The 20,746-nt window shown below is 46.4% G+C and overlaps 1 protein-coding gene across 3 annotated transcripts; it reads left to right on the top strand.

The window, feature by feature from the left end:
• Nucleotides 1-13,172: 13,172 nt before the first annotated feature.
• LPCAT4 (lysophosphatidylcholine acyltransferase 4) lies at nucleotides 13,173-20,746 on the top strand. 3 transcript variants are annotated; one of them, XM_061182298.1, is made up of 14 exons: nucleotides 13,173-13,514; nucleotides 14,784-14,926; nucleotides 15,263-15,483; nucleotides 15,855-15,967; nucleotides 16,089-16,149; nucleotides 16,434-16,492; nucleotides 16,709-16,743; nucleotides 17,277-17,331; nucleotides 17,460-17,542; nucleotides 17,808-17,933; nucleotides 18,265-18,397; nucleotides 19,542-19,640; nucleotides 19,967-20,132; nucleotides 20,356-20,746. In XM_061182298.1, the coding sequence occupies exons 1-14, from the start codon at nucleotides 13,401-13,403 to the stop codon at nucleotides 20,721-20,723; spliced, it is 1,776 nt and encodes a 591-aa protein (XP_061038281.1). In that variant the 5' UTR covers nucleotides 13,173-13,400; the 3' UTR covers nucleotides 20,724-20,746. The 3 variants fall into 3 exon arrangements, with proteins under 3 accessions (XP_061038281.1, XP_061038283.1, XP_061038282.1); XM_061182299.1 differs by having other exon boundaries at nucleotides 13,191-13,514; nucleotides 20,388-20,627; XM_061182300.1 differs by lacking the exon at nucleotides 14,784-14,926 and having other exon boundaries at nucleotides 13,174-13,514.

The raw sequence follows: 20,746 nt of genomic DNA, 5'->3' as shown, positions 1-20,746 counted from the left end.
CTATTTCTATATTATGAAAATTAAGCCCTTGTCAGTCACATTGTTTGCAAATATTTTCTCCCAGAACATAGGTTGTCTTTTCATTTTGTTTGTAGTTTCCTTTGCTGTGCAAAAGCTTATAAGTTTGATTAGGTCCCATCTGTTTATTTTTGCTTTTATTTCTCTTGCCTTGGGAGACTGACCTAAGAAAACACTGCTACGATTTATGTCAGAGAATGTTTTGCCTATGTTCTCTTCTAGGAGTTTTACAGTGCCCTGTCCTATATTTAAGTCTTTAAGCCATTTTGAGTTTATTTTTATGTATGGTATGAGGGAGTGTTCTAACTTCATTGATTTACATGCGGCTGTCCAAGTTTCCCAACACCATTTGCTGAAAAGACTGTCTTTTCTCCATTGTATATTCTTGCCCCCTTTGTCGAAGATTAATTGACCATAGGTGTGTGGGTTTATTTCTGGGCTCTCTGTTCTGTTCCATTGATCCATATGTCTGTTTTTGTGCCAGTACTATGCTACTTTGATTACTGTAGCTTTGTAGTATTGTCTGAAGTCTGTAAGGGTTATGCCTCCAGCTTTCTTTTTTTTCCTTGGGATTGCTTTGGCAATTCTGGGTCTTTTGTGGTTCCATATGGATTTTAGGATTATTTGTTCTAGTTCTGTGAAAAATGTCATGGGTAATTTGATAGGGATAACTTAAATCTGTAGATTGCTTTGGATAATATGGCCATTTTGAATATATTAAATCTTCCAGTCAAAGATCATGGGATATCTTTTCATTTCCTTGAATCATCTTCATTTTTTTTATCAGTGTTTTATAGTTTGGGGCATATATGTCTTTCACCTCCTTGGTTAGGTTTATTCCTAGGTATTTTATTTTATTGTATTGTATTGTATTTGCCCTTTTTTTTTTTTTTTTTTTAGCTGCGCCGCGTGGCATGTGAGATCTTAGTTCCCTGACCAGGGCTCAGACCTGTGCCCCCTGCATTGGAAGCACAGATTCTTAATCACTGGACCACCAGGGAAGTTCCTAGGTATTTTATTTTTTTATGTGATTTTAAACAGGGTTTTTTTTTACTTTCTCTTTCTGTTATTTCAATGTTAGTGTAAAGAAATGCAACAGATTTCTGTATATAAATCTTGTATCCTGCTACCTTACTGAATTCATTTATCAGTTCTAATAGTTTTTGTGTAGAGTCTTTAGGGTTTTCTAATGATAGCCATTTTGATAGGTGTTAGGTGATATCTAATTGTGGTTTTGATTTGCATTTATCTGATGATTAGCAATGTTGAGCATTTTTTCATGTGCCTATTGGCCATCTGTATATTTTCTTTAGAAAAATGTCTATTCAAGTCTTCTGTCCACTTTTTTATTTGGGTTCTTTTTTTTATATTGACTTGTATGAGCTGTTTATAAACTTTGGATATTAACCCCTTATCACTCATATCATTTGCAAATATTTTCTCCCATTCAATAGGTTGTCTTTTTATTTTGTCAATGATTTCCTTTGCTGTGCAAAAGCTTTTGAGTTTAATTAGGTCCCATTTGTTTATTTTTTCTTTTATTTCTTTTGCCTTAGGAGACAGATCCAAAAAAAATATTGCTACAATTTAAGTCAAAGAGTTTTCCTCTAGGAGTATTATAGTTTCATGTCTTACATTTAAGTCTTTAATCCATTTTGACTTTATTTTTGTACATGGTGTGAGGAAATGTTCTAATTGCATTCTTTTACATGTAGCTGTCCAGTTTTCCCAGTTCCACTTAGTGAAGAGACTGTCTTTTCCCCATTGTATATTCTTGTCTCCTTTGCTGGAGATTAATTGACCATCAGTGTTTAATTGACCATAAGTGGGTTTATTTCTTGGCTCTCTATTCTGTTCCATTGATCTATGTGTCTGTTTTTGTGCCAGTACTGTGCTGTTTTGATTACAGTAGCTTTGTAGTATAACGTCTGGTTCTGGACTCTTGTTTGCTGAGAGATATTTTTATTACAAATTCAATATCACTACAAGTGATTGGTCTGTGCAGATTGTCTGTTTCTTCCAGATTCAGTCTTGGCAAGTTGTTTGTTTCTAGAAATTTATCCATTTCTTCTAGGTTCTCCAATTTGTTGACATATAACTATTTGTAGTATTCTCTTATGATTTTTTTGTGTCTCTGTAATATCAGGTTTAAGTTCTTCTCTTGCATTTCTTATTTTGTTTATTTGGGTCTTCCTTCTTTTCTTCTTGATGAGCCTGGTTAAAGGTTTATCAGTTTTGTTTATCTTTTTTAAATAACAGGTCTTGCTTTCATTGTTCTTTTCTGTTGTTTTTTGGGGTCTCTTTTATTTATTTCCTCTCTGATCTTTATGATTTCCTTCCTTCTGCTAACTTTGGGCTTTGTTTGTTTTTCTTTTCTAATTCCTTTAGATGGAAGGTTAGGTTGTCTATTTCAGATTTTTCTTGTTTCTTGAGGTAGGCCTGTATTGCTATAAATGTTGCTATTAGAACTGCTTTTTCTGCATGCCATAGATTTTGAAGGGTTGTGTTTCCATTTTCATTTGTCTCAAGGTATTTTCTGATTTCCTCTTTGATTTCTTCATTGACCCACTGGTTTTTTAGTAGCATGTTGTTTAGAATCCACAGGTTTGTGCTTTTCCCATTTTTCTTCCTGTAATTGATTTCTAGTTCCATTTTCATACCACTGTGGTTGGAAAAAATGCTTCATGTAGTTTCTATGTTCTTAAATTCATTGAGACTTGTTTTGTGGCCAAGCATGTGATCTATCCTAGAGAACGTTCCGTGTGAACTTGAACAGAATGTATATTCCGTTGTTTTTGGATGGAATATCCTATAGATATCTATTAAGTCCAACTGGTCTATTGTGTCACTTAAGACCACTGTTCCCCTACTTGTTCTGTCTGGGTGATCTGTCCATTAATGCCAGTGGAGTATTAAAGTCTCCTAATATTATGGTATGGTTGTCAATTTCTCCCTTTATGTCATTAATATTTGCTTTATATGTTTAGGTGCTCCTGTATTGGGTACACGCATATTAACAAGCATAGTATCCTCTTCTTGTATTGATTCCTTTGTCACTACATAATGCCCTTCTTTGTCTTTGTTATAGACTTTGTTTTAGAGACTGCTTTGATTGATATGAATATTGTTACCCCCACTTTCATGTCCTTTCCATTTGTGTGAAATATCTTTTTTCATTCCCTCACTTCCAGTCTATATGTGTCTTTAGTTCTGAAGTGAGTCTCTGATAAGCAGCATTTGGATGAGTCTTGTTTTTTTATCCTATCAGCTACCCTATATCTTTTAATTGGAGCATTTAGTCCAGTGACATTTAAAGTAATTATTGATAGGTATGTACTTACTGCCATTTAATACCGTTTTTGGATTGTTTTCGTAATTCTTCCCTGTTCTTTTCTTCTTCTTTTAGTTTCTTCCCTTGTAGTTTGATGATTTTCTTTTTTTTTTTTTTCTTTTTCTTTTGCTGCATCGCATGGCTTGTGGGATCTTAGTTCCCCAACCAGGGATCAAACCCACACCCTCGGCAATGAAAGCATGGAGTCTTAACCACTGGACCACCAGGGAATTCCCTGATGATTTTCTTTAATGGTATGTTTGTGTTTCTTTCTCTCTTATTTTTGTGTATCTGTTGTAGGGTTTTGATTTGTGATTACCATGGAGTTCATGTATGTTGACCTATAATTGTATCTATATGTTACAAACACATTCTAAAAGATATACGCTTTTTACTCTCTTCCCCATACTTCTTGGTTTTGATGTCATATTTTACAACTTCATGTTTATCTCTTTTCTGATTACTGTAGTTATACTAGATTTTACTTTTTTTGTCTTTTAATCTTTGTACTAGCTTATTAAAGTAGTTGATATCAGCTTTTACTATATATTTGCCTTTACTAGTGGTATTTTTCCTTTCCTATAGATACTTCTTGTTACAGCCTTTTCCACTTAGAGAAGGATTTTAACATTTCTTTTAGAGTCAGTTTAGTATTGATGAACTCTTTCAGTTTTGGCTTGTCTGAAAAGTTCTTTATCTCTCCTTCAATTCTAAGTAATAATCTTACTGGGTAGAGTATCCTAGGTTGCAGGTTTTTCCCTTTCAGCACTTTAAATATATCATGCCACTCCCTTCTGGTCTGCAAAGTTTCTGCAGATAAATCAACTTAGCTTTATGGGGGTTCCCTTGTATATCACTCTTTATTTTTCTCTTACTGCCCTTAGAATTCTCTAAGCCATAATTTCATTAAATACATTTTTGACCCCATTCTCTCTCTTTTTGCTTCTGGGACCCCTATAATGCAAATGTTGGTATGCTTGATATTATCCCAAGGAACACTTAAACTGTTTTCTTTTTTTTAATTTGTTTTTCTTTTTGCTGTTCTGATTGGGTGGTTTCCATTATTCTATCTTCCAAATCACTTACACATTCTTCTGTATCACCTAGTCTACTGTTTATTCCTTCTAGTGTGTTTTTCATTTCAGTTATTGTATCCTTCAGCTCTCACTTGTTCCTTTTTATATTTTCTAGATCCTTGTTAAAATTCTTACTGTGTTTATCTTTTCTTTTCCCTAATTCAGTTAGCATTCTTATTACTAATGCTTTGAGTTCTTTATTTAGCAAATTTACTTGTTTCATTAGTTGTTTTTTTCAGGGGTTTTCTCTTGCTCTTTCAGTTGAGACAAATTCCTCTGTCTTCTCATTTTGCTTATCTTTCTCTGACTCTATGAAATTAGATGAAACAGTTAACTATGTTAGCCTTGAAGTGGGTCCTTATATAGGAGCAACACTATACAGTCTGTTTGTGCCCAGTGGCTTTGGTGGGAGAGCTGGATTTGATGTCACATCTTTCCTCAGGGTGTGCTGGCAGCTCTCACCTTGGTAGGAGGTGGGGCTGGACATGCGAGGGCTAGGACCTGAGCCAGGTGTGACGTGGTTCTTCCCCTCTGCTTTGTGGCTGTCACTGCCCTATTAGGGGTGGAGTCAGGTCCCCAGTTTCTGGATTTGAAACCCTGAGGGTCTGGTCCTAGCTGGCTCTGTTCTCTTTAAGTGTATGCTCTTCCCCCTCCCAACACCAGCACCCTCAGCCTCAGGGAGGAGCAGTGTTAGAGCAAGAGGGGCCAGTGTGGGTATTTGGCAAGAGTGGGGCATGGGGTATGACGGTCTAGCCACCATCAGAGATGTGGTCTGCCTCTGATGTGCTGCCTGTGATCACCAGCAATTGTTGACCCCTCCTTGTTCAGACTCTGCTTAGGGTTTGAGCCACCACAGCATCTCACGGCCAAGATTTTTCCTTGGTTATGGAAGCCCTCACTCCAGTGTGGAGCTGCAATGCAAGGCAAATGATGCTGGAGTGTTTAGTTGGCTCAGGCTGGGGTACATGCCAGGGAAGTCGCCAGGAAACCAGTCAGCCAGCCACATGGTCTCAGTCTGTCCTTCCCACCTGCTTTATTTTATTTATTTATTTATTTGCCACACTGCATGCCTTGTGGGATCTTAGTTCCCCAACCAGTGATTGAACCCGGACCCTCAGCAGTGAAAGCAAGGAGTCTTAACCACTGGGCCACCAGGGAATTCCCCCACCCTGCTTTGGAAGCAAGCAAGCTTTCTGCTAGTCCCCAGTTAGTTTTCAGTAAGAACTGTTCCACATACAGATGGATTTTTTATGTGTTTGTGGGGGGAGGTGAGTTCCGTGTCCTCCTACTCTGCCGTCTCCATTCCTACTCCGCTAATTCTTTGATCCTGTTTATATTCTATTTTATGTCTTCTGATTGTGAGCCAACAAGAGAATTTTGTGAACTCTGGCATAAAAAAGCAATAAATATTACTCTGCATTTAGCCAACAATAATAATTATGAAGCACTTACTTTCTGCCAGACACTGTGCTAGGCCTAATGGAGATGATAATACTTGAATACATGCTTTGCTTTGCCTCTTTACACATTCCACCACCACCTCACACAGTCCCTAACCTAGTTCTCTCCCATAAATCATTGCTAGTTCTTAGATATTTCATCAAAATTTAAATGGTATTTCTTAGTGAAAAAGCAGAGGGCAGGAAACAGAACTTTTTCGTTGTCACCAGAAAACTGGAAAGCTCAGGATGAAGAAGTGGTAGAAGGGAGTGGCTGCAGGGGCAGCTAACATTAGACAGAGGGGACGTGGGAAAGAGTGGGTGGGTATACGCCCCAAGCAAAGGAGTTACTGGACAACAGTCCCATGAATTATTTTGTGGTGCCAAATTCAAGACTGTTTACTTTATTCTGAACCAATCTCACTCTGGCAACTCAAATTCATACCATTATCTCCAGGAAGGATTAGTGCAAATATAAAACCAAGGCTGGAAAAAATTGCTCAGACAGCAATGTATCTGCATAAATGCAAAAGATATTCTTTTATGTAGTGGCCTAGCATTCTATAAAGTTCACTGTGAATGCAGATCTCAAAGTAGTCACTCAGATACAGTGATCAGTGGCCATTATTCCAGGTCCCTGAATTTGAGCGACTCATGGAGGAACAGGGGATGTCTGAGATCTACATCATCTATTGCCTTTTTAAAAATCTGAGGCTCGGGACTTCCCTGGTGGTCCAGTGGTAAAGAATCCGCCTTCCAACACAGGGGATGCGGGTTTGATCCCTGGTTGGGGAACTAAGATCCCAGATGCCACGGGGCAACTAACCCCACGTGCCACAACTACTGAGCTCACGTGCCTCAACGGGAGAGCCTGTGTGCCACAAACTACAGAGCCCATGCGCTCTGGAGCCTGTGCGCCACACCTAGAGAGAGAAAACCCACACGCCACAACTAGAGAGAAGCCTGTGCGCCACAACGAAGAGACTGCACACTGCAACAAAAGATCCCACACGCTGCATCTAAGACCTGACGCAGCCAGAAAAACAAACAAACAAACAAAATATCTGAGACTCTCAAACATCAGAAAACATTTATTAAACATAGGTACACTCAGCACTGTGCTACACTCAGGATCACAGAGATGGAATCACCCCTCTTCCCTTGCTCACATGTGCCCTTATTCAGTAAGCTCCCTTTTTGAAACTATTTTTCTCATCTCAAGCCTATCTTGAATATTTTTGAATATTTTGAAGTTTAACTGTGATTTTTTTCCCAATCTCTAATCCCTCCAAGGACACTCTTTGTGAACCTAGAATGAAGACATAAAAACTGTGCTACCCCTACCAAGGAAAAGTCCAGCCTGTTAGCTCCCTAAAAAAAGAATCTGGCTTGGTATTAAATGAACTTCTTGCTTACTGAGATTTCATAAAATGGTTCAATAGGTTAATAAATATTTCTCTTATTAGATTGAAAACAGGCAAGATGGTTGTCAGAAGAATTCCCTGTTGATTTAAGGCAATTCTGAAACAAATAGAAATATATCTGATCCCACACTCCTAATTTCAATTTCTCTACCAGATGCATAGGCTTCTCCAAAATCTTTATCTCCATCCCTGAGCCCCAGATCCACATTTTTAAAGCCTACTAGACAGTGCCACCTGGATCTGGCTGGTGCCTCCCAATGAATATGTTTAAACCATATCAACCCCAAATCTTCCTAGTCTCCCAAGCTAGGCCAGTGGTTCTTAACCTGTGAAACAAGCACCTACAACATCATGGAGTCAGTAGGGTACCAAGAGCAAGCTGATGGATGGAGTCAGCCCCAGGTGCAGGCAACAAGAGTATGCATTGTCTGTAGAGAATTTAAAAATAATAATAAAACTGGCCAAAAATCAGTCAGCAATTTATTATCACTATGCACCAGCAATTCTGAACAATGTCAGGGATAAATTATCCCTCCAAAAAAATATCCTATGGGTCCAAGTTTTAAACATTGCCATGGTTACTTTTGAGTTTTAATAATATTTATTTAAGCTTCAAGTTGAATATTTTTACTACTTATCCTTCAGTGAACATCATATTCTACACAGAATTTAACTCAAAAAACTCCCAGTTATACAATTGCCCCCAGACACAAGTGGACTCAGTAGCAATTCTCATTCATTTAGAGAGTAAGTTGCAAAGGTCCAGAATCGTTCCAGATTACTTCAAGCACCCTTCATGTCTCCAGCCCCTGTGGTAGTACATATTCTCATGTTTAAATAGTAGATTTGAGATAATGTGGTAATAGTGTCTTTTTTAAATTATTTATTTATTTATTTTGGCTGCACCAGGATAGTCGTGGCATGCGGGATCTTTGTTGCAGCATGCGGATTTCTTAGTTGTGGCACGTGAACTCTTAGTTGCAGCATGCATGCGGGATCTACCTCCCTGACCAGGGATTGAACCCAGGCCCCTCACATTGGGAGCGCGAGTCTTACCCACTGCACCACCAGGGAAGTCCCGATAACAGTGTCTCAGTCAGCTTAGCCGCCATAACAAAATGCCAAGGGTGGCTTAAGAAACAGAAATGTTCTCACAGTTCTGAAGGTTGGAAGTCTGAGATCATGGTCCATTTACAGTGAGGTTACAGTGCTCTCTACCTGGCTTACAGACATCAGCCTTCTCAGTGTGTCTTCACAGGTCAGAGAGACACTACAAGCTCCTTGGCCCCTCTTCTTAAAGGGTGCTAGTCCCATCATGAAGGTCCCATCCAGGTTTCAAATATGCTAGGTATACCACTGCATGGAGTAATTTCAAGGAGTCTAGAAATCTGTATAAAAAAACAAATACTATCTGCAAGCTGAATAAATAGAACTCACATTGTATATGTAACCACACAATATGTGTGATTATACATATTACTATATAGATGTCTACAGAACTTCCACTGAACACTGCTGTGTCCTGTTTGACCTCAGCTTACTCTTTACTAGAGGTAGGAATAAGCACAAATTATTTAGAATGCTTTAAAGGCTTTGCACAATATCTTTCAGTCTCCATCCCCACCCCCAATCACCCAGCAATCTGACCACATGGGTGTGTTCAAACCCTCATTAACTTTCTCCTGTCCATGAGTAAGTGCTCCTTTTCTGTCTGATTTGTTCTTTCCCAACCTCTTTACAAACTACTACTTATTCATCAAGATCTAATTCAAATGACCCTCTTTAGGGAACTCGCTCTTGAGATATCATGCTCTACTTAGTTGTTCCCTCTGTTATGCTCTAAGAGCTTTTGTTTAAACCTGCATTTCAGTACTGCTCATTAATTGTGAGCATGAGATGGTTAAACAATAAACTCTGAAAGTTTTTACTTTTACAGGAAAAATAAGTGTATTTCTCCACAATGGGGAAACAGTCTTCATCCTGGTCCCTGAATCCCTTAGTGTCTATAGTAAACACACTCTAGGGCGGCCTTATGATTCCTTCCTCCTTACTGTTCATGTCCTTGTGTAATTCCCTCCCCTTGAGTTCAGGCCAAACTGTGACTTGCTTCTAACAGCAGAATATGGCAAAAGTGATGGGCTACTACTCACATGATTATGTTACATTATATCACAAAAGTGAATGGATTTTGCAGATGTAGTTAAGGACCCTGGTCCCTAATTAGTTGACTCTGAGTTCATCAAAAGCAGTATTGTCCTGGGTGGGCTGACCTGAAAGAGGGCCTGGAGGTCAGAGACTCTCTCTGGCACTGGCTGTAAGAATCAAGCTGCCATGAATTCTACAGCCTCAAGGAAATGAGTTCTGCCAACAACTGAGGAGGCTTGGAAGCAGGTCCTTCCCCAGTCAAGCCACCAGAAGAGAACATGATCCTGCCAATACCTTGATTTCAGCTTTGTGAGTCCCCAGGCAGAGAACCTAGCAAAGCTGTGTCTGGACTTCTGACCTGAAGAAACTGTGATAATAAATAGAGGCTGTTTTAAGCTGCTAATTTTATAGCAATTTGTTATACAGCAATGGCAAATGAATACAGTGGGGTTTTGCACATAACAAAATCTCTGACTCAAACTGGCTTAAAGGGCACAGAAATTTATTTTCTCATGTAGCAGGAAGTCCAGAAGTACCTCAGACTTCAATTTGGTTTGTTCAGAGGCTCAGTTCTGTCATCAAAGATCCAGATTCTTTGCCTCTCACCACTGCGCTATCCTAAGTCATAGTTGGTCCTCAGGGTTGCAAGGTGGCGTCAGCAGTCACAGGAGTCACACTCAGAAACATTCCGAGGATAAAAATAAAGTGTTAATTCATACGCATTCTCATGAAGAGTGAGGAAAATTCCCAGAAGCACCTCAGCAGACTTTCCTTCAGGTCTCATTGTCCAGGATCACTCATCCATTCCAAATCATCCCCTGACCAGGAGAAAAGGATCACCTCAGATGGGTTCCATCCAACCTGGCTGCCCCTGGGACAAATGCGTGTGTGGGGCAGCTAGATACTTGAACTAAATTGGAGTTCTGTTAAGGAGGAAAGGGGAGAAAGGACCAGCATGTCTACTGCAAGCCCCAGCCAAAGAGTTACTCTACAAAAAAGACAACATGTATAAAACCTCCCACCCAGCAGTCCAGCACTGGCAGAATGAATTATACCAGAGCAGCTAAAAGATGGAGGCAGAACTGTCGGTGAGAATGTAAATTGATACAGCCACTATGGAGAACAGTATGGAGTTTCCTTAAAAAACTAAAAATAGAACTACCATACGACCCAGCAATCCCACTACTAGGCATATACCCTGAGAAAACCATAATTCAAAAAGACTCATGTACCACAATGTTCATTGCAGCACTATTTACAATAGCCAGGAGATGGAAGCAACCAAAGTGTCCATCGACAGATGAATGGATAAAGAAGATGTGGCACATATATACAATGGAATATTACTCAGCCATAAAAAGAAACGAAATTGAGTTATTTGTAGTGAGGTGGATGGACCTAGAGACTGTCATACAGAGTGAAGTAAGTCAGAAAGAGAAAAACAAATACCGTATGCTAAGGCATATATGTGGAATCTAAAAAAAAAAAAAGTACTGATGAACCTAGTTGCAGGGCAGGAATAAAGAGGTAGACAGAGAGAATGGACTCTAGGACACAGGGTGGGAGGGCGAAGCTGAGGCGAAGTGAGAGTAGCATCGACATATATACACTACTGAATGTAAAATAGTTGGCTGGTGGGAAGCAGCTGCATAGCACAGGGAGATTGGCTAGGTGCTTTGCGATGAGCTAAGGGGTAGGATAGGGAGGATGAGGGAGGCTCAAGAGGGAGGGGATATGGGAACGTGTGTATGCATATGGCTGATTCGCTTTGTTGTGCAACAGAAACTAACACAGTATTGTGAAGCAATTATACTCCAATAAAGATCTATTAAAAAAAAAAAAAAGATGGAGGCAGAGAGGAGACTGGCAAAAACAAAGAAACTATTGCTAATAGCAAGCACGTTTGTGGAACATTTTAACAGAAGTTAATGAAGACATTTAAAATATTAAGAATTGGCACAAAGACTGAGATTGCTCTGTAATCAGTGATAAGAAATCGAGACAATGAAGTAAGAACCTGGCAAGGAGCAAGAACATTCCAAGAGACATAAAAGATGAACAAAACAAATGCCAGAAGAACAGAAATCCAACCAGACACACTGCCTAAGGGTTTTCATCTGTTCCATAGAGAGAATTGGAAATTAGTACCAAAACTTTCTCCGCATAGTATGTGGTTATGTGTAATAGTAATTTGCATATAATTATCATTAGTCTATGGGCTTGAGTCTTAAGTTTAATAACTCCTCATGGTATGGTTATAGATAATTTATGTTAAAATATTAGAGGCATAAAAAGGAAATTATGTGTAATTATGCTTTTAATGAATTACCTTAATCAAAACAAAACGAAATTATAAAAATATTGAAACTACCCTGCAAAACCCAAGACATATAGAACGTGCCCTCCTTTAAATAGTAGGTAAAAGACATACATGTATCTAATAATCACATCGTACACCTTAAATTTACATATATGTCAATAATATCTCAAAAAAGCTGGAAAAATAAATTAAATTTTAAAATTAAAGAGCCATGGAATCTTCTCTAAAAATCTTTAAGAAATAAATCTGACTAGGATATCCTTTTATTTCTCTGAGAATGCTGGCTGCTCTCTTAGGGATATAGGCAGGAATATAAGTGGGTAAATTATGGGGCAAGGAAGGAGGGAAGGGGGTCTAGATAGAAGTAAAGTGACTTCTGACTTTTGCCTGGTCCCCCTTCCAATAAAAGATTAATGGTACCCAATGACCCAATAGCCCATTGATCTGCCATTGTTCCCATTACCCTCAGGAAATGGTGACGGACAGGGATGCAGAAGAGAGAAGTAAAACAAGTTGAACTGAAGGCAGCTTCTTTCCACAAGCAACGAGGCTCTTATCTCCTTTTTGTCACTATTTCTGATTGTGTTACTGGCTGTGGATCTCAAAGTCTAGCCAATTCCCTGATCTCACCATAGCCTGACGACCAGGGTCTAACCAGTTTATGTGCTTTCTAGGACAGTTTGGACTTTGGGGATGAGGGGTATTACTTTGTCCTCTTACACACTGGAGCGAGGGAGAGAAAGAAACAGAAAGAGAGAAAAAAGAGACTAGGAGGAAAAAGAGGGCTGCGTCCGGGGTCATCCCAGCTTTTCAGGTTCGCACTGCCCGTCCAGGCCTGGTTGAGCCCTGGTAAATGTATGACCAGCGTCTTGATGGTTGCCGGCACCTCGCGGAGTCCTCACACCAAAACAGGCAGCCCTGCCTAGCTCAGGCAGGACGCGGATGCCGAGAGCTGTTAGGCACAATACGGCCGCCAGAGGGCGCGAGCGCCTCAAGTCCACGCGCGATGGCGTCGACCCAACCAGGGAGGAAAGGTGGTCGGCCTCCGAGAGGTGGTGGGCCCCGCCTCGGCCGCGAGCTGCCGGCCTCCGCGCACTGCGCGCCCGCCCTTCCATTCTCATCCGCCGAGGGCCCCACCCCGATCTGTGCTTGCAGGGTGACCTCGACGCCCGGGCGGAGTCCGAGGGCGTTCTCAGCTCCGCTCGCTCCTCGCCGCCCCAAACTCGCTCCGAGCCGGAGGCCTGTGGGGAGGCGCCGGCCGGGTTTTCCGAGGGGGACGCCCAGAGGGCCAGGCCCGGGGTCAGCCCGCAGGCAGGCGCCGCGCTCCAGCATCCGGCCGCCTCGTAACAATGGCCCGAGGGGCTGCGGACGCTGTGGCGGGGGCGGAGAAGCAGGGGCGCCGGGGCGCCGGGGCGCTGGAAGCCCCGCCCCTCGGCCGGCTCCCTGGAAGCCCCGCCCCTCGGCCGGCTCCCTGACAACGCGGGCCCGACCGCGCAGCCTGCTCCCCGCCCCTCGGCGCCCCGCACCAGGCGGGGCCGGGGCTAGATCGCCGCCGCCGCCGCTGCTGCTGCAGCTGCAGCTGCTGCTCTGCAAAGAGGGGCCCGGGGCCGGGCTGGGGTGCCCTCCCTCCCACGTTCTCCCGCCGCTATGAGCCAGGGAAGTCCGGGGGACTGGGCCCCCCTCTATCCCACCCCCGGACCCCCGGCGCCCCCCAACCCCTTCGTGCATGAGTTACACCTCTCCCGCCTCCAGAGGGTTAAGGTAAGGTATGGGCGGGGGGCGTCGGGAGGACTCGCGGGGATAGAAAAAGGAGGCCTTTTGGAGCCTTGATACAGATGGGAATGGGGATCCGGAAAGGGGGTGGGTGAGAGGCTGCGGGGCGGGAGTCAGGGGGTGCGCACGTGGGGGCGGCGGGGGGTGGTCGAGGAGTCCTGGAGAGGACGCGGGCTTGGGCGATAGACAAGCTGAAGGTGTGTGAGAACTGACTAGGTGAGGATGGAGGATTGCAGGAGACCCAGGGGTAGAGGAGGTGGAGGACGCTGGAGACTGCGGATTACATCCTGCGGAGGCCGATGGGCTAGGATGGAGGTGGAGGCCACAGATAGCGGGGGTGGGGGTGGGGGTGGGGGTGCAGGGGCGTGCTGAGTGCTTCTAGGAGGCTCTGACTTGGGAGAGGTTTCTGGGCCCGGAGCCTGAAACCCTGTGCTCTTCCAACGACCCCTCCTTTCCACTACCCACCCCCCGCCCCACGCACTGCAGCACCTCCCGCTGGGGTGGGGGGAGGGAGATGGAGAAGGGGGTTGCCTACAGGAAGTGGAGGGCCGCACCGGCCTGGGGAGGCTGGGGAGTGGTATGAGAAGGGAGTGTCCAAGGTTTCTGTTGCCTTCACCTCCCCTGAGGCCGGCTCCTGGGGCTCGGTTTGTTTACCTGCACTCTCCCCAGGGCAGCCCATGGAGTCACCCTGGCTCCTGGCAACCCCTACCCTGTGGAGTAGGGCCGAGATCTTTTCTCGCCTTTCCCCCAGTACTGGGGAAGTGCTGCTGGGCAAAACTAGAGACTGGCCTGGGTCTGAAAAGTAGACCTCTCTGTGTTTTCCAACCCTCTGCCTCCCAGACCCGAAGTGGAAAGAACTATGCACCTGGTTTCTGTTAGACGTAGGAGCTATTTATGGAAGGGGGTGGGGGGAGGAGGAACTATCTCTAGCCTACTCTACATCAGGCACAGTGCTGGGCGCTTTCACACTAGTTATTCCTGAATCCTCTTAACAGTCTTTCAATTTTGTTGGTGTGATGGGGACCAGCTGAAAGACAGGAAAGTGAGGCCCCTGATCCCATGAATCTTTTATCCTCTTTCCCTCATTGGTGTCTTCATCCCACCTTGGGTTCCAGTCCCATCTCCTGGTCCCACACTACTTGTCTCCTGATATACAGGGGTGATGGCCCTCTGCTCCTGGGTCCATCCTTGTGGGAGAGGGGAAGCCTGGAGGGAGCATCTCAGCCCTGAAGTGGCCTCCTCTCCCACCCTCTGCAGTTCTGCCTCCTGGGGGCACTGCTGGCCCCCATCCGAGTGCTTCTGGCCTTTATCGTCCTCTTTCTCCTCTGGCCCTTTGCCTGGCTGCAAGTAGCTGGTCTTACTGAGGAGCAGCTTCAGGAGCCGATTACAGGATGGAGAAAGTAAGTGAGGAACCAGCCCCCAGAGACGCAGCTTCTCATTTCTCTTCCCTGCTATCCATTCTGCTCCCTCCTTAAGAAGAGGAGGAGGGAGGGTTCCGAAGCTCTCCCACCCAGCCTGGGTAGGTGAGATGAGTCAGCCAAGCTCAGTCCCTGGTACCCAGGACCTCAACTCTAAATTTTACACCCTGATATGTTCCAAAGTAACCAGAGACTTTAGCCCCTTTGCCAGGTAATAGAGGGCAAAAGAAGGACACCTGCTTTCCTGGGTGTCTGAGCCTGGGGGGTGAGTGAAGGTCAGGATCGCTGTCGCCGCTGATGCCCAGCCTTGCCTTGCAGGACTGTGTGCCACAACGGGGTGCTGGGCCTCAGCCGCCTGCTCTTCTTCCTGCTCGGTTTCCTCCGGATTCGAGTTCGGGGCCAGCGGGCCTCTCGCCTTCAAGCTCCCGTCCTGGTTGCTGCCCCTCACTCTACTTTCTTTGACCCCATTGTTCTGCTGCCCTGTGACCTGCCCAAGGTTGTGTCTCGAGCTGAGAACCTTTCTGTTCCTGTCATTGGAGGTGAGAGATTAAGAGGGGTGAAGAGGAGAGATGACCACTCTGGGCGAAAAAGACAGGAATCAGAGACTCTGGAGAGAACTGGCCCCAAGGGGGGAGGAAGAAGTTAGAAGGGATATTGCCTGATGCTGGCAAATGAAATGCAAATTAACACCATTTGTGAAAGCAACCTCCTAGACTTTGAGCTCTGTGCTTAGAAGAGAGCAGGGAGCTCTGTTCAGTTCCCTAAAAGGGATAACACACCATGAAAGGAGGGTCCCCAGGGCAAAGAGATAACCAGGAAGCATCTCCTCCTGTTGAGGAAGGGGAGGTTGCAGGTGTTACTACGCCTGGGGAAGAACCAAGTGACTCCTTGTATCCTCTCTGGACCCCAGCCCTTCTTCGCTTCAACCAAGCCATCCTAGTATCCAGGCATGACCCGGCTTCTCGGCGCAGGGTGGTGGAGGAGGTCCGAAGGCGGGCTACCTCAGGAGGCAAGTGGCCCCAGGTGGGTAAAAGGGTCTTCAGACCTCCTCGCCTTTTATGTGCTCCTGAAGAGGCTTCTTTTTCCTCTCGTCCCCTTCCACCCACCTCATTCTGGTCTCTTGATTGTTTTTTTTTTTACCCAGGTACTATTCTTTCCTGAGGGCACCTGTTCCAACAAGAAGGCTTTGCTTAAATTCAAACCAGGTGAATAAAACAGCAGTGGATGGTAGGGCTGTAGGAAAAAGGAGCCCAGGATTTGGAGAGGGACTCTGGAATAACCCAAGAAGTGGAGGGGTGGGGGAGGGAGGAAGACAGGGAGCCTCCTAGCTGACACTGAAGAGTCTCCACGAGTCAGAGAAAATTATAAATGAAATGGAGCAAGGCCAGATCTCATTGTAGAGCTGAGCCAGATGCCTATACTTCATGCCCTCTAGCTACCTCCATTCTCTAACCTCTGCCTGGGGGGTGGGGGTGGAAACGGGATTTAGGAGCCTTCATCGCAGGGGTGCCTGTGCAGCCTGTCCTCATCCGCTACCCCAACAGTCTGGTGAGTCTTAGTTTGAGAGTGGGGAGGGGGAGCACAAGTCCACCCGGGATGGGAATCAGTGAAAACCGCTAGTGCCACCACGGGATGTGCATGTGGGGTGGGTCAGGGTCAGGGTCAGGGTCAGGGTCAGGGTCAGGGCCTCTGCTCCAAAAGGATTGGCCAGTTCCGGGGAAGAAAAGTCATGCCTTTCTCCCCTCCCCTCTGCTTCCCACATAGGATACCACCAGCTGGGCATGGAGGGGCCCTGGAGTGTGAGTAGTGGTGTTCCTGGGGTGAGGGTGGGAAGTGGGGTCCCACAGAATTCCTGGTGCATCTTCCACCTTCCAGACAAGGTGAATAGCCCTTCTTCGTCCTGGGACTGAGAGAACTCTCAAAAAGGGGATGCCCCTGTCCCTCTGTTTTGTTCCGATCTCCTGCTATAATCTGGAAGTGCCTTTAAGCTGTCCCACCTAATCATTCCTGCTGTAATCATAGTGACTTTTGACTTACTTTCCTAGCTTTTCTCGCTCGGTGGTCCACACCACCCGGCTTGCCTCTTTTCCTCTGCCGGTTACTCAGACCCCCTCGCCTGCACTTCTTCCCCTGGCCTAGACCTGCAGTGTTCTCTCTCTTATCCTGCCGCCTTTCTGGCCCCTCTGCCTCCCGGCTGTATACTCATCCAGCTGACCGTATGGCTAATAGTTTTTTTTTGTATCGGTGGACAGTACTTTGCCACTGCCATCCTTGGGGTGCGGGGAGCCCATAGTTAGAGATTGCTGAGCCTCTTAGGTCTCTTTTTTCATAGACTCAAAGTCCTCTGGCTCACAGCCTCTCAGCCCTGCAGCATCGTGGATGTGGAGGTATGACCCCCGTGGGCTGGGTGGGAGAGTGGGCATCTACTGACCCCGGAAGCTTTGGGGGAAGAGGGTAGAAGTGGTCACCCCTAGCTTTGAGGTCCTGGTGAGAGGTCTCTGTGTGTGTGTTTCAGTTCCTCCCTGTGTACCGCCCCAGCCCGGAGGAGAGCAGGGACCCCACCCTCTATGCCAACAACGTCCAGAGGGTTATGGCACAGTAAGTATCCCACAGGGTATTTCCTAGAACAGATATACAGGGCAGAGGAACCACAGGATGGGGAGGAGGGCTGGGGTTTTGAGGCACACATGGGGGGAGGGGAACGGCTAGTGCAGGGGGAAGGGCTATTGGACAGCTGAGGTGGGGGAGGGGAGAGTGAAAGGAGCCTGATCTCTCCGTAGCCGGCAGGCCAGAATCAGTAATGAACCCTCAGACGAGTATTCTGCCTCATTTCCCCTGCTTTCCATCCCTCTTCATCCTGTAGGGCCCTGGGCATTCCAGCCACCGAGTGTGAGTTTGTAGGGAGCTTGCCGGTGATTGTGGTGGGCCGGCTGAAGGTGGCATTGGAGCCGCAGCTCTGGGAACTGGGAAGGGTGCTTCAGAAGGCTGGGTAAGTGACCTTGAAGATGAGGGTATGGGCAAGAGAAAAAAAGAAGAAAAGGGAGAATGGGTAGGAGGAAGAAAAGAGTCTTTAAAAAGAAAAAAAAAAAAAGTGGGAAGACAGAGGAATTTTTTAAAAGATAATGGGGTAAAAGGAAGGAGGAAAAAAGAAAGATACGTAATAACCCCAGTGACAAAAGTAGGAATGGCTCTCCAGGGACTGAGTCAGAGTACATCTTAGAAAAACACCACATATACCCGTGCTGAGGCCAGGGTCCTGCTGGGTGATGTGTCCAGAAGGAAACTGAGTCAGCTCTGCACCTTCAACAATTCCCTTGTAGGCTGTCCCCTGGCTGTGTGGACACTGAGGCAGAGCCAGGCCGGAGTCGAATGATCAGCCAGGAAGAGTTTGCCAGGCAGCTACAGCTCTCTGACCCACAGATGGTGGCTGGTGCCTTTAGCTACTTCCAGCAGGTAAAGGGGCTGGGATGCTCAAGATTTAAGTACAGTGTCCGAGGGGCCGTGTGGATGGCCCATTTGGAGTCTGGGCTGGATGCTCTAACAGCTATTGTTAGATGGACATCTTCTGGGGTCTGCTGGGAGATTCATTTTTTATATAGAGAGTGTCCAGTGCATTGAACAGCAATGTTTTACTCATTGTGGGGAAGAACAATGGAGAAATGATGGTCAATGAGGTCCATAAATTTCTGAGGCATTTTAGAGATCGGCAGAGATGGGGATCATATGACCTTGTGGGGCACTGGGGGGAGGGTTAGGTGGGAAGGTGACATACAGAGGAGACAACATTGGACAGGTTAGACAGTTAAGGGTTTGAGACCCAGAAGTATCTGTAATACTTGGGCAGATTTTTTAAAAATATCCCAGAGCTTCTCTGGGGGATTCCTGAACTTTCTCAAGAATCTTGGTGAGCTATATATTTCCTGGGATTTAACCAGGTTGTCTTGTCGAATTATAATAACCCCAGAAGGTTCATAATGTTTATGAACAACTCCCAGTGGTCCCAAGGAGTTCTTTTTGACCTAAGGTGCAGACCAGGGTTTTCAACATCCTCTCAGGGAACAGGGAGTGATCCAGGTGTGCTGATTCCTTGGACTGGGGCAGACAGTCCCTGAAAGGAGCTTCCCATCATAGCCTGTAGCAGAACAGAACCAAAACCCAGGTGCCCCAGTCCCACATAGATCTGACACAGCAGGTATCCTCAGGGAGTTTTTTGGTAAGAAATTATGCCAGTGGCCCCCTTTTAGTTTGTTGGACCCGTTCTCCCACATAGGCCAAGTCAAAAGAGAACCAGTTTTTCCAGCTTGGGGTCCAGAATGCCCTGATAGTATATCAGAAACTTGATGGTAACTTCAGCATACCTGAGGGATTCCATCGTTCCTAGGAGATCCCTTTATAGGAGAGCTTTGTCACCAGGCAAACCCATGCCCCGAGAGAACTGTCCGAGATCCCGGAGAGTTCAGGGCTCACAGTTCTGAGGGAGGTGGACATAGGGGTCACCCCCAGGCCTGACGAGAAGAGGGAGGAGCCGAGATCCAGAGCAGGAAGGAGGACATGGGGTTGGTCCCTGCATCGCCCTGGTTTCTCTTCCACCCTCCAGGATGCCAGGGGTTTGGTGGACTTCCGAGACGTGGCCCTTGCGTTGGCAGCTCTGGATGGGGGCAGGAGCCTGGAGGAGCTGACTCGCCTGGCCTTTGAGGTATCAGGACGTTGGGGTGGGAGGCACGTGGAGGCTGTGCTTCCCCTGCCCGGAGGCCTGTGTGGTGTGCTGTCTCCAGGTGCCTCCGGATGGTAGGCGCTCGGCGTCCCAGGGCCACACTGTCTGAACCGCAGAGCCCCAGCGTCTCTGCCGAGGCCTCGCTGGCAACGGGAAGAAGGCAGCAGCCGTGACGATTATATTCAGAAAGGGCCCAGGGGGGCTGGAGGCCTGGGCTCCACACTCTTGGAAGAGGAGAAGCCTGTCAGACAGACGTGCGGGGCGACGGCACGAGGAGAGAGCTTGACTCGCGTCCCTTTTCCTCCCAGCTCTTTGCCGAGGATAAAGAGGAGCAAGCCGAGGGGCCCGGCCGCCTGCTGTACAAAGACGGCTTCAGCACCATCCTGCACCTGCTGCTGGGCTCGCCCCACCTTGCCGCCAGGACTTTGCATGCCGAGCTGTGCCAGGCAGGAGCCCGCCAGGGCCTCTCCCTCTGTGAGTCATGGCCTCCCAGGCCCCGTGCGGGCACTGGGCTGGGAGGGAACAGGGCCAGCAGCCAGCCTGGGGGAACAGGACATCCAAGGGGCAAGGCTGGGAGGAACCAGCTGGGGAGGCAGAGGATGTCAACTCGGATTTGAGACGGTGAGGCTGAGATGAGAGGGAACAGGACGTACCAGTTCTGAGAAGAGAGTTGGGGACCTCTTCCTCTCCTCCTCAGGTCTACTTTCCCGTCTCGCTCTTGCCATGCAGGTGAGTTCCAGGACTTCTCCGTTCACCACCCGCTCCATGGGAAGCTCTTCGGCACCTACCTGCGCCCCTCCCAGGCACCAAACGCCTCCTCCCCAGCCAGCGCCCCTGCTCTGGCCAACGGGGCCGCGCAGGCCCCCAAGCAGAAGGGCGACTGAGCACCTCGACCTCTCCGGCTCGCACCCGCCCCCAGACTCAGGGCAGCGCCAGAGGCCACCCCTGGGCCTCAAGCCCGTCTCTGTCCTGCTTGACTTTTGGTTATCGTTGTTGGTTTTTTTAAGTTGGTTTTCATTTTTTGTTCGTTTGGTCTTATTTTGTAAGAAACTATTTTATATATAAATATATATCTATATCTATTTAAA

Source organism: Eubalaena glacialis, chromosome 2 (genome assembly GCF_028564815.1).
Source record: "Eubalaena glacialis isolate mEubGla1 chromosome 2, mEubGla1.1.hap2.+ XY, whole genome shotgun sequence".
NCBI classification, from domain to species: Eukaryota; Metazoa; Chordata; class Mammalia; order Artiodactyla; family Balaenidae; genus Eubalaena; species Eubalaena glacialis.
This window is presented reverse-complemented; position numbering and strand designations above follow the sequence as displayed.